This window comes from Oryza brachyantha, chromosome 2, assembly GCF_000231095.2.
Source record: "Oryza brachyantha chromosome 2, ObraRS2, whole genome shotgun sequence".
Classification (NCBI taxonomy): Eukaryota; Viridiplantae; Streptophyta; class Magnoliopsida; order Poales; family Poaceae; genus Oryza; species Oryza brachyantha.
This window is the reverse complement of record NC_023164.2, coordinates 13,859,758-13,872,967: the sequence shown is the minus strand read 5'-3', so window position 1 is coordinate 13,872,967 and position 13,210 is coordinate 13,859,758. Positions and strand designations below refer to the sequence as shown.

The 13,210-nt window shown below is 42.2% G+C and overlaps 2 protein-coding genes across 3 annotated transcripts; one reads left to right on the top strand and one right to left on the bottom strand.

Moving 5' to 3' along the window:
- Nucleotides 1-1,001: 1,001 nt before the first annotated feature.
- LOC121053628 lies at nt 1,002-3,693 on the bottom strand. 2 transcript variants are annotated; one of them, XM_040521325.1, is made up of 3 exons: nt 3,537-3,693; nt 1,304-1,588; nt 1,002-1,187 (listed from the first exon to the last, which is right to left on the bottom strand). In XM_040521325.1, exons 1-3 carry the CDS (start codon nt 3,550-3,552, stop codon nt 1,132-1,134), a joined length of 357 nt encoding a protein of 118 aa, XP_040377259.1. In that variant the 5' UTR covers nt 3,553-3,693; the 3' UTR covers nt 1,002-1,131. The 2 variants fall into 2 exon arrangements, with proteins under 2 accessions (XP_040377259.1, XP_040377258.1); XM_040521324.1 differs by lacking the exon at nt 3,537-3,693 and having other exon boundaries at nt 1,304-2,215.
- A 2,182-nt stretch (nt 3,694-5,875) lies between these two features.
- On the top strand, nt 5,876-9,928 carry LOC102707838 (proteasome subunit beta type-7-A). Its single transcript, XM_006647201.3, has 9 exons — nt 5,876-5,984; nt 6,355-6,501; nt 7,201-7,342; nt 7,488-7,584; nt 7,678-7,747; nt 7,826-7,930; nt 8,058-8,156; nt 9,446-9,536; nt 9,621-9,928. Exons 2-9 carry the CDS (start codon nt 6,361-6,363, stop codon nt 9,692-9,694), a joined length of 819 nt encoding a protein of 272 aa, XP_006647264.1. The 5' UTR covers nt 5,876-5,984; nt 6,355-6,360; the 3' UTR covers nt 9,695-9,928.
- The last annotated feature ends 3,282 nt before the right edge of the window (nt 9,929-13,210 follow it).

Here is a 13,210-nt window from a genome sequence, read left to right as displayed (position 1 = left end):
CGGTCTGGACAGTAAAATCGATATCCCTTAGAATGTGACGGGTAACCGATGAAATGACAGCTCACAGTCTTGGGGTCTAGTTTCTTTAATTGGGGGTTGAATAATTTTGCTTCTGCATGGCAGCCCCATACTTTCAAATAATTTAATGTCGGTTTTCTTCCGGTCCACAGTTCATACGGAGTTTTCAGCACGGACTTGCTTGGAACTCTGTTTAGTATGTGTGCAGCCGTTTTTAATGCCTCAATCCATAATTTATTTGATAAGTTGGAGTGACTAAGCATGCTCCGCACCATTTCCATGAGTGTGCGGTTGCGTCTTTCTGCCACTCCATTTTGTTGAGGCTCCCCAGGCATGGAATATTGTGCAATAATCCCATGAATCTGAAGATATTGAGCAAATGGACCAGGACTTTGCCCAAATGGAGCATGTTTCCCATAGTACTCACCACCACGGTCTGATCTCACTATTTTAATTTTCGCGTTGTGCTGGTTTTCAACTTCTGCTTTGAATATTTTGAATTTTTCGAGAGATTCAGAACGATCGCTTATGGGGTAAATATATCCATAACGGGAGTAATCATCCGTAAATGTAATGAATGAATCAAAACCATCTACAGATGTCACTGGGAACGGTCCACAAATATCAGTGTGAATTATTTCTAGTGGACTCGTGCTCCTAGTGGCTCCTTTCTTAATTGATTTAGCAAATTTTCCTTTAACGCAATCTATGCAATGATCAGTGTCAGAAAAATCTAAGGGGAGTAATAATTCTTCTTTAATGAGACGTTCGATTCTCCCCCTAGAAATGTGGCCTAAGCGACAGTGCCACAATTTCGATGAAGTCTCATTTTTATCATTGCAGGCATTTATGACATTCATCACAGTATGATCCAAAGAGAGCAAGTATAGTTTGTCTCGCACGAAGGCAAGACCAATTACTTTATTTAGATGCTTAATGTAACAAGTTCTCTTGGAAAAATAACAGTCATATCCTGACTCTGCTAGGACTCTGACTGAAATAAGATTTCTTTTAACGGAAGGAGCAACTAAGACATTATTAAGTATTAAATTGTAGCCACTGGGAAGCTTGAGTGCGAGGTCTCCAACAGCCTCCACTTCAATCTCTGCTCCATCAGCTACTCTTAGGATGTGCTCCCCTTTTCTTAGCGTCTGGACGCCATTCAATCCCTGCAATGAATTAGTCACATGCACAGTGGCACCTGAGTCAACCCACCAAGAATTCCGGGAAAACTCAATATATAGGGATTCATTAACGTTGGAAATTTCATTAATTTCATTTATACCTTTACGGGCCAACCACTCCTTGAAGCGGGGGCAGTCTTTGTGCCAATGTCCATCACTGTCACAGAAAGTGCAGTGAGGATTCTTGAATTTCGGCCCAGCTAAAGGTTGAGCAGTTGATTGCGCAGCCTTACTCCCTCCTTGTTTCGGAGGATGAGGTGGCTTGCCCTTTTTCTTTGATCCAGAGGCTTCTTCTTGATGGAACTTCCTCTTGCCCTTAGAGTTGACGAGGTTGAGCTGGTCAATGTGTTTCTGCCTTTTGGCCTTTTGACGCTCTTCCTCTTCCACTGCATGGGAGATAAGCTCTGAAATGGTCCACTTTTCTCTTTGAGTATTGTAATGAATTTTGAATGGATCATAATCAGAGTTTAGAGAGTTCAGGATGAAATGGACAAGATAGGCTTCCGAAATTTCCATGTCCATCGTTTTTAGTTGATGAGCCATGTGTGACATTTCCATGATGTGTTGTCGGATGCCTTTCTTTCCATCATAGACAGAAGAGCCCATTTTCATGATAAGAGTACTGGCATAGGTTTTGGTACACGCCTTGTAGTTCGATTCAATGTTTGCCAGGTACGTCTTAACATTGTCAGAGTCAGCAATCCCCCCTATAATAGAAGGAGAGATGTTGCTCTTGATGTACATTAGGGACACTCTGTTTGATTTCTCCCAAGCGGGCCACTTTTCATCGTAAGCCCACTTGAGATTAGTGTATTCCTCATCATTCTCATCCATGAAGTCAGCTAATTTTGGCTCCACGGGTGGATCCTCTCTAAGTGCGAGATCATTTTCCAACAGCCCCAAATTCAGGAGCATGTTGTTTTTCCATTCAGCATAATTAGCCCCATCAAGTGGCTCAATCCTTTTGAGCTGTGACAAAGCTGCAGATGACAATTTATACTATAAAACATTTGATCAAAATAAAATAATATGTGTATAATACTTCTCCAAATCTAATCACCGTTGGGCAGAAAAGACTTAGAAAAATAAAATAAATCCTTAATTATATCACCGTTGGGCAAAAATAATCAAGGAAGAATTAATCAAATTTAAATTGACATGAAATCATAAATAACGTTGGTCAATAAATAACTTCACATCATAAATTCTTTCTAGCAAACTTCCCGTTGGTTCCATTTGACTAGAAATAATTTTCTGAGCAATAAAATATATTTTAAAATTTTTTTTTAAACAGCCCATAACAAGGTATAAACTAATTTATGGAATAAAAAAATCATTTTTTTGTTTTTTTTTTGTTTTTTTTTTAGCCTGTCCATTTATCGGGCCGGCCCACGAGAGGCCGGCCCATTAGGCAGCGCGCGCGTAGGGGCACCGGCCCACACGGCCGAGTCGGCCCATGAGCGCCGACGGCCCTTATGATGGCGGCGGCCCAGGAGTGAGTAAGGGGCTAATCGTGGCCGTCCGATCGAAATCAGTGGCCGAGATCCGGCGCGGCGAGGCTAACCCTAACCCTTGCCCCCGTTTTTCCTCTTCGGACTCCTCTCTCTCTCCTCTTTCTCTGGCGGCGGGCGGCGAGCGCCCGGCGCTGGATGGCGGCGGCGGTCCGGCGGGGAGGGCGCACGCCCGTCGCCCGTCGGCTGGGGGGGCGAACGCGCCCGAAGGCAGCGGCGCCCAAGCCGGCCGTTTCCCGTCGGTACGGAGGTCCGGCGACGGTGACGGCGCACGTGCGGCGGAGCCGACGTGGCCGGAGGAGGAGAGCGGAGGCGGCAGCGCCCTTGCGCCGGCGCGCGGCAACCACGCACGCGCGCGTGCCATGCACGGGTCGAAGCCCGCTCGGCGGCGGCGGCGGATGGCGCCCGATCCCCGGCGCAAATAGCGGCGGCACCGGCGCACGCACGGATGGGCGAAGCCCACCCGACGGCGATGGCGACGACCGGCATTGCTCCGGTGAGCTTTCTTCAATCCGAAGCCGAATCGAATAGATTGGTTGACTGTAATTTGATCTAGGGTTTGAGGTTTTGATTTCTCGGTTTGGAATTCGAATCAACAACAGTGTATGCAGCTAACTCGAATCCTTCACCGATTAGATTAATTAACAGGCCGAAAAACAATCAATTGATTCATAATCAATCAGTGATGGGATCAAATCCGATTAGGATTGCTCTGATACCACAATGTTAGATAATTCAACTCAATCATAAACAATAGATTACGAATTTAAACCCTAATCAGCACATGATCACCGATTACTTCAAATGCGGAAAACTAAATAACCTGCAGGCGAAGCCATCTGATTCCCTTCTTGTCTTTTCTTCAATTCCGTCTTCTTTCCTTCGTCTCCGGCAAGATTAGTTCGCCGGTGATCTGGTTTGAATCTCCGACCTTCGGGTCTCCAACGGCACTGCCCTGGAATCGCCGCACGAAACCCTTCCAGCGCTTCTCTGATCGGGAGAGCTTGATTTCAAATTTCTGGTTTTGAGAATAAGCGACACGAGCGTCCCCGTGGGCTCCTCTTCTTTTATATAGCACTGGTGGGCCTCGGGGGCTTTTCCTAATCTGATTCTGACCCGTAACCACCGATCGCAGTTACAGCCCATAAGGGTTACGAATTTCAGAGTTAGAGATGGATTACGGATAGGATTACGGTGGTTATATCCTTTCCTAAATATCGGCTAACCGATAAATCAACCAACAGAACGTGTTGACACAAAATTAAGTATCTAGCCATGGATTGAGTCGTCTGTTTTGCCGTGCCTCATCCTGACCTGTTCCAAGTTTCCAACCCGACCCAGACTAAACCACATCATCACCTTCAATTTCCAGTTTCAACTGACGCCGGCCGGCGTTGTAACGCACGATTATCTTGCTAGTTATCTTAAGAAGACATCTTGAGCATTATTTATTTGGGCGATTTTACCATGAGAAAGTACATCTAATTACCAAAATTTGTCTAAAATTTTGATACCTTGCGACGCCAAGAAACTGGAGATAACAAATTTTACATTAGAAAATACGGCACCTCCTGATACTTTTCTCAAGATGATAAAATTGTCCTATTTATCAAGGTCTCCACGCTAAAATCATGGATCCAAAGCCAAGCCGGATTTGGCCCACAAACTGGCCACCGTAGGAGTCTCCATCGACGGATGCTTCCAAACGATGATGCCATTTGCCACATGCGGCCATGTACATGATGTACTTGAGCTGGAACAGGTGAAACTCACAACTTGGGTCTTTCAAAAAGGAAACGCACAACTAAGCTTGCAGCAAAAGTGGGAAGAGAAGGTGACAAAAACAGTTGAGATAAAGGCTGGTTTTGGTTAGGGTTAGCTAGCAGCTCCAGCAACCGGCCATTTTTTTTTTCTGGTTTTTGTATATGTGCAAGTGAAGGATGTTCGTTGGACTACAGAAACCGTGCCTTTTGACCAACAGTAGTCAAAATTTGAAGATGTAGTTTATACAAAATGTAACATGAATTCATATTTCAAATTGCTAGTAGTTTGTATCACTAAATAATTGCTAATTGTATAGTAGCTATTTAGAATACATCAATAATCAAACTTAAATCTTGAAACTTTTAGAAAATCCCTAAAGTCGGATTAATTGAGTACCTAATATCAAGCCCATGTATGTGGTCAAGCGTCATCTGGCTAATCTTGTCGACGAGACTCGTTAATTGTGACTAAGCAATGGAAACAACGAATTGATTTCATCTGTCCCTTTCTCGGAAGAAATAAGAACAGATTGACTTTGACTCCATCAATCATCCATGCATACGCAACGCATGTAGTCCGGCCGTTTGCTTTGGCCCGTTTGCCATGACGTACGTGTACCCTTGATCTCCACATCGATAATGACCTCTTGTGCAATCAAATGTCCCCCGTTCTTTTCCCATTTCTTTCGGTACTACCATTCATAAATTAGAGCAAGACTAATAAGAAAAATCAGCCGATGGTTCTATTTATTTCTGTACAGTAATTCTAGCTTCTCGCTTATATAATAACAGTTGTAGATTGTAGTCACGGACCAAGCTCATCGTGGCTCCGATGTGACAATGCCTATGGGTATTTGAGCTGAATGTCGATGCTCATCAACTCCTGTAGAATGACAGTGAACAACTGTACTTGTTAATCATTAGTTAGAGATTGGACACATGACAGGAGATCCAAGAATAGACAGCTATATCGTATAACAAGAAGATATATGTGGGTTATAGGAGTCGCTGCGTCTCTCTGTGTGAGTCAGAGGTGGAGTTCCCGCATTAGATATGTATCAAGCTAAAGGATGCGGTAACTACTACTAAACACTAGACAACTAAGTTACGCTATTATACTTGCTCTAGTATTTGAAATCCTCGTAACATTAATCTTCACTCACTCCATATGATAAGATTAATACGGGTCTAAACATAACAACAACAACAACCAGAACATGAAAGAAAAGAAACCCATCGAAAGCCCAACACGAATATCGGCACAGTCGGCCCTTCGCAGGCCTTATAGTAAGAAAGAAAAAAGGCCGTAGCTCCAACAACGTTGCGGGCTTGGCTTTGCGGCGTTTGCCCCCTTGCCCAAGTTGATCTCCCCCGTCTCCTTCCTCCTCCTCCTCCTCCCCGATCGGCCTCGCCTCCCGGAGCTCCCCCTCGTCAGCCGATCGATCTCCGTACCGCGCGCAGCGGCTTCGCGGTCCCCACTGCTGCTTCCGCCGCTTCCCCCTCCGCCGGTGAGCGTCCGCCCGTTATTGCACGGGTCCGCTTTTGTCACACTCGTTTTTTTTTTTCCTTTTGTCGAATTTGACGGTGTAACTTGCGTTCAGCCCTAGCTTCTCCTCTAGATCTGGAACCTGCTCTTCTCTTTGCGTTAGCCTTGGTAGGGATGGCGAGCTTTAGGTCCGCCCCCTAGTACTTGGTGGGTTGGGTTTCGTTTTTAGGGTTTTGGGGCGGCGGAGATTTTCCGTGGTGGTTTCGTTTTGGGGCTGCTTGCTGTTCCGCCAGATTAGGGAGATTAAGAGGTAGGGTGGGGGCGGTGGATTGGTTGTGGGGGGTGATTGATGTAGGCGGCGGTTCCTGATTTGTTTCGTCGGCCGGTGACAGCGCAGGATGGCCGGAGCGATGGATCTCCCGCAGAAGGGCGGGTTCAGCTTCGACTACTGCCGGAGGAACGCCATGCTTGCGGAGAAGGGCCTCAAGGTGCCTGGTTTCAGGAAGACCGGGACTACCATTGTCGGCCTCGTCTTTCAGGTGCGTGTGCCCCCCCCCCCCCCCCCTCTTCTGTTGCTCTGCTAATTGATACATTTCTGTGCTGTTCAAGCTACCGTGTGTGCAATCGAGGGAGGAGAGGACTTTTGAGTACTCGAATTTCATGGAGCTGAATGATAATGGGTGCAACGGAAGCTTATGTCTGTTAATGTGCTGTAACATTAGCTACCTCAGACTATTTCCAATGGTGGTTTTCAGTGTGCTGCGCACTAATTTAGGCTTTTAGCTTATGCAAATTTCTTGAAACCTGAAGGATAATACTACCTCCGTTTCATATTGTAATACTTTCTAGCCTTGCCTAAATTCTTCAATTGATGAATGTATATAATTTATATATATGTCTAGATTCATTAGCATCCATATGAATCTAGGCAAGGTTAGAAAGTCTTACATTGTGAAACGGAGGGAGTAATTGTTTAGCTGGGGGAGATTAGTAGTGGAAACTATAGTATTGCACTGATTTAGGAAATTTGGGGTTTCCATAAATTACATCAACTATTAGCTTTTGCGATTGCTTTCAGCAGGGCAGTAAATCATGTCTGTTAACCACCTATTGTATTTTTGCTCCTAGCATTCTGTTTTTTAGTAGTTTGATGCGTTTCTTACCATCTAATTGACAACATTTGTGCTATTGCTAATAGCTGGCTGAGTTATGTTTTCTGAAACTATGTTGCTACTTAGGATGGAGTTGTTCTTGGGGCGGACACGAGGGCCACAGAGGGTCCTATAGTTGCTGATAAGAACTGCGAAAAAATTCATTACATGGCACCAAACATATATTGCTGTGGAGCAGGAACTGCTGCTGACACTGAGGCTGTAACTGGTAAGAATAGTATAATGACATCCTGGTATCACAAAGATATCAAACTAGTAGCAGATTGTATTGTCCAACTCTCACTTGCTTCATTTTTTTTTTTGCTTTTTATGCCTTATGACAAAAATATCATTTTATTTTGTTGTAACTCCAGATATGGTCAGCTCCCAGCTTCAGCTTCACCGTTATGCAACTGGTCGTGAATCCAGAGTGGTAACTGCCCTTACATTACTGAAGTCACACCTTTTTAGGTGATCTCTCTCGCTCTCTGAGTGTATGCCTATGTCATTAGCATATTCCCATATATTGTGATCGTCTCACCTGGTTTCTACATTATGTTTTAGCTACCAAGGACATGTCAGTGCTGCCCTTGTTCTTGGTGGAGTTGATGTTACCGGGCCACATCTGCACACTGTGAGTAACTGAGCATGATTGTTGAATCTCTGTTGAGAGAAATTTAGGGTGGTTTCATTAATATTCTGAAGCACACAGGTTTATCCACATGGTTCCACGGATACTCTTCCTTTCGCGACAATGGGTTCTGGATCCCTTGCCGCAATGTCGGTGTTTGAATCAAATTACAAAGAAGGCCTCACAGTAAGTGAATTACTTGAATTTATTCTTTTTGTTCAGGGTAGCAGTTGCTGATAGCACTATGCATTTGTTATTTACACGAATTTTCTTTATACTTAATGTTTGTCTTTCGATTTCTCAAATTCTGCAGAGGGAGGAGGGAATACAACTTGTTTCTAATGCAATCCGTGCCGGTATCTTCAATGACTTGGGCAGTGGAAGCAATGTGGATGTTTGCGTAATTACTAAGGTATACGATTTCTGTTTCCTTGCCTGACATTAACAGCACTATCATGCTTCTAAATGGTGCCTTCACAATTTTTTGTTCACATTATCATTTTTGAACACATGGCATCAGTTCTTATGGAAATTTTCTATGAACTGAATTTTCCATTCTGTTAACTATGCTCATTTTCTTATATTTAGTTGGTCAAGTCAATAAACTTGACACACATTTCCTTTTATTCCAGTTGATCTATTCAATTATGACAGTCTATCTTGCCTTATCATGTGTGGTATAATCTTTAAGCAGTTGCATACTTGCATCATGCCACTGCCAACCAATATTTTTAAATTGTAAGCCCACTGATAAGGGATCCAGGGATTCCCAGGATAATGTAGTAACTTACAACTGTATGTAAGTATTAATTACTAAAGTACTCCCTAGTTACTGCAGTACTACTATATAAGTTGTACATAACACTTAGTTCTGCACATTAGCACAAACCACAATGCCACAACCCATTAAAATCACTTACCTGTCCTAGATGCAATAAGTCCTTCATCTTCCTGACTTGCTGTCAATTGTTCATTGTTGAGTGCTGAAATAATAAAGGAAGAAGTAAATAATCAAAATCCTGAAATGTAATGACAATGACAAAAGTGTGAGTTCAAAACTTCGAAAGAAATAATTGAGAATTGAGAAGTAAACAAGAAGTGGAAATTTTAGGCCCATAGCAGCCAGCAAGTGCGTAAGTAAACAAGTTCTCGAATGGAAATGACACTAGTCTGAGAGATGTAAAATAACTGAGTCTAAAACATCAAAAGCTGAACACGATCAGCTGTCTAAACAAGTTCTTCATCCAGTTGGAAGCCCCGTCCATCTCTATCTCCAGCAGGTCCATCATATCCTTCATTCTCCACCTCCGATCCTTGTGGCTGCATTTATGCTTCATTTCCCTCATCATTATCTCTTCTTTGTTAATCTTCATTTGCAGCTGTCTTTTGATACTTCCTCCTACTGTAAGTTTGCATGACAGCTATATGCCTAACAGTAGCATGAGCAGCAGTTCTAGGCAAATTATGACCTCTTGGATTCTGAGTTGCATCAATTGCTTTATTGACTTGTGCAATTTTTGACATAGATGTGGCTGCATGTGTGCCAAAAATAAAGCCAACTGTTTCTATGTTGTAATCTTTAGACAGGAGTAAATTATGTTATGTTTGATTGAAGCAACCTTAAGTGTACATATGCTTCGAAGTGGCACCGTGTATTTATCTTCTGCTTTGCTAACGAAGTTTTACTGTTACCGTTGCCAGGGGAAGACCGAGTACTTGAGAAACCACGAGCTACCGAATCCAAGGACTTACATTAGTTCGAAGGGATACAGCTTCACCAAGGGGCAAACTGGTTCGTATCTTATGTGTTACATAACAGTGATAGAAATTCTTCAACAATATGAAGTCATCTGATGATATTTTTCTCATCTTGCAGAGGTATTGTCCACGAAGATAACACAATTGAAGCCGAAGGTAGATGTCACAGAGGTCGATGCTATGGAGGAGTGATAATTATGTGCTTAAAATCAGAGACAAGATTGAGAAGTGTTGCTATCATTCCTGTGGAAATGCTTGAACTAAAACAGATTGTCTTTTGTTGTACTTACTGGGGTTACCGGGCATTTTTATGTTGATTTTCGACACATTTATGGAGGGTCGATCTTATAACTCATGATATGTTTGCTAAACGGTGGCACTACTATTCATGATGTTGCTTCGTGGATCTAAAGGTTTAATAGCAAAGGGCCGTGCGTTGCAATAGGAATAAAGAATTTGATAATAAGTTTTGAAATTAAAATAAAATGCTAGAAATATATAAATTGGTAACGACATTATCTGCTGGAAATATTCATGTATTCTAAGGTAGCCATAGACATTCAGGATTTGAGTTCACCAAAATTTGTTTTCAAGTATCACAGTTTACTGGATTTTGTAGTTGTTTTATGTTCGTAATATCTTCGTCATAGAATAAGGTTATTTTTAGTCATCCTAGTTTGTACTAAAATAAGTTTATTTTTAAGTAACTATTACATTAGAATTTAGAAAAGCAATGAATAAATACATTGTAAATATATAAAGTAGGTAATAGTTGTTTGATATTTGATATAGGGAAGTTTCTTTTTTAGCTTTTGTATCGGTAGGTATGGGATGAGCGAAGAAGGAAGTTATTGTGGATCCAGGGAGTAGTTAAGAGTAGTTTCATTTTACTTTTGCTTGTGTTGCTCATCTTCACTTAGGCCGTATTCGCTTATCCCAGTTAATAAGCTGGTGTGTTTTTGAGAAAAATATTTTTTAAAGAAGTTGTTTTAAAAAATATATATCAATCTATTTTTAAACTTTTTATAGCTAATAATTAATTAATGATATGTTAATCCTCTGCCAAGAACGCAGCTTCAATGGCCATACTTAGTCATCAAACTTCATTGATTTCCGTTACAAATAACATAACTTGATACTTGTTGGACCTACCATACACAAAACATATAAAGGGGAAGAAAACAATCTAGTTAGCTTGAATGCATTAGCCTTGCCACTACTTATTACCTTCATTTCCATTTCCATTTCATAGTATAAGGTAGCATAAACTCTCTATGTATTCGTATAAATGCTAATAAATCTAGACACATAAAAAATATATTAATGATTTATTGATGAATAGAGATAGAACCAAAAACATTTTATACTGTGGATCGAAGAGAGTATCTATTATCCATACCCGTCAACCTATACTTATAATTATTTTGGAAGATACGGATAAAAGAGAGTACTCATCACAATTACATTGAAAACAAAAATACACACATACATGCCACTATGCACGCAACATCACACACCTGATACTGCACCTTCTGACACACGTTCAAAGACATGGGATTTAAACTCTGGGTGAAGTCATAATCCATGACTCCACCACACCACGTGTTTCCCGTAAAGTTTTATGTTTATGGTATGATAATTGAGAAGGACCATACTCGCTTTACCAATGCTATTTATGCAACTCTTGACCTAAAACATTTAGAATTAATTGCACTTTGGGCCGCATGTTATTACCTAGATTTCACTTTGAATTATCCTTAATCCTATTTTTCACTTTAGATCAGCTAAATTTTTTAGTTATGGTTTGAGTATAGATTAGTGATCTCAAACACAGGCTTAAGTACACCGACAAACTCTTGTGTATATGCAGTTCACATATTTGCCAAAAGAGAGGTTAGATATGACGAGAAAAGTTGAGGTGATTCAACCCATACCAATGTTAAACTTTCTCAGTCTGAAGTGAAAAAATAGGTTTAAGGGTAGTCTAAAGTAAATTTTTTGCAATAAAAAGTAACCCAAATTGTAATTACTTGAATATTTAAATACACATTTACATTATAATATTATCAAATTTGGTTAAAATTTGTAAGGGTGATTTATTATATTCAAGAGTAACTTTGTGCATGCTGTGACCATTTATGCAGATAGGGCCTACGTTTGGTTACATATCCATATTTATACGGATTCACATCCTCTGCCGGAGATGTACAGTGGCACACTATGAGGTACAATGCAACACACCTTTATGATTCCACTGTAGCAAATAACTACAACTACTCAAATACTGTTTCTACTATAGCTTGCAACCGTGGTGGAGGATCTAGAGCCATCCATCTTACACCGAATGGCTAATATTCATCCAATGTCACATTACTGTTCACCTTTGCCAAGCATTTATAATGTGTTATAAAAGTAGTCATTATAAAATAAATGTCATCATATGAGCTGTCTTTATATATTATGAGTGTGGTCCCTGTAGCATTAATTGCTAAATTAGTTCATAGTCATATGAGCTGCCTATAAGAATAAAGTACTCACATTCTTTTCATAGTTGGGACCCATTTTGAAAGCACACTTTGTTTTCTATTCTATCTATAAGCACTATAGAGTTTGGCATAACTAATGCCACATGTGGTGGGTCTCACCCTTAGACTACATGCTCTCTATGCACTGCATATGCCCTAAAGGCAGATGATACAAATCATATTTAGAGCATGTTCAAAGGTAGAGTCCCTATAGACTTTTATCCGATCCACGTTAGCAATAAGAACTTATTTTATAATGGTACGCATAAAGATAGAGTTATGTATGGTTTCTTCATTAATACAATAAAATATTTTTCATTACACTACTTTCCTTCTTATCCACTCTCATGCAATAAAGTTTTCTTTAACAAATGCTAAGAATCGACTCTAAGGGCATGTTCAAAGGTAGAGCCCATTAGGACATTTTGAATGGTAGAATCCATTATAGGATCTTTCTTAAGCCACATCAGCAAAAACAACTTCTCATACAAATAGAGATGGCAACGGGGAATTCCCCATCAGGGGTCACCACCGCGTCCCCGTCCCCGCCCCCGTGAACCATGACGGGGCTTATAATAAACCCACCCTTGATCACTGCGGTGATTTTTTCCTCGTGGTTTTCCCCGTCCCGTTTAATCAACAAGTCTATCACAAATTCGTAATCTGTTGCATGCAGGTGTAGGAGTCGATGTATCGACGGTCAGCAGCCCAACGCAGGGGGCGCGACGCCGGTGGTCGATGGCCCGACGTAGGGGGCACTGTGCCGGTGTGAAAGGCGGAGAGGGGCCACACTCGTGAAGGCAGGCGGACGGACGGAGACTTGCAGGCGGCCGTCAGGCGAAGAGGGGGTGCCGCGCGGCGGAGGACGGCGCATCGACGAGAGGAGGGAGGGTCTGGTGGCGCCGCTGCGGCGGGCGGCCATCGGGCGGAGAGACGACACAGCGGGGGAGGAGGGAGGGCGTGGTGGGGCGACGACCGGCCGACATAGCAGGAGGGGGGTGCAGCGTGGCAGTGTTGCAGCGCGGCGGGTGGCCAGCATGGTGCGGAGCCGCCATGGAGGGGTGGGGGTGGTTGTCGGGCTCAGGTTGCTCGGCGCAGATAGGGGTGAAGGGGGCGGCCAATATTGCTAGGTTGAGTGGTTGACCCACATTGACTAGGTTTAGGGTTATATATCATGTCCCAT

Bases quoted from the DNA above. Each gene is read 5' to 3' on its own strand.
- LOC102707838 (XM_006647201.3), top strand. From the start codon at position 6,361: ATGGCCGGAGCGATGGATCTCCCGCAGAAGGGCGGGTTCAGCTTCGAC. The intron at 7,748-7,825 runs GTGAGTAACTGA...TGAAGCACACAG, and splicing joins CCGGGCCACATCTGCACACT to GTTTATCCACATGGTTCCAC. The intron at 9,537-9,620 runs GTTCGTATCTTA...CTCATCTTGCAG, and splicing joins CTTCACCAAGGGGCAAACTG to AGGTATTGTCCACGAAGATA.
- LOC121053628 (XM_040521324.1), bottom strand. From the start codon at position 2,117: ATGCTCCTGAATTTGGGGCTGTTGGAAAATGATCTCGCACTTAGAGAG. The intron at 1,188-1,303 runs GTATAAATGAAA...AATTCATTGCAG, and splicing joins GGAGTGGTTGGCCCGTAAAG to GGATTGAATGGCGTCCAGAC.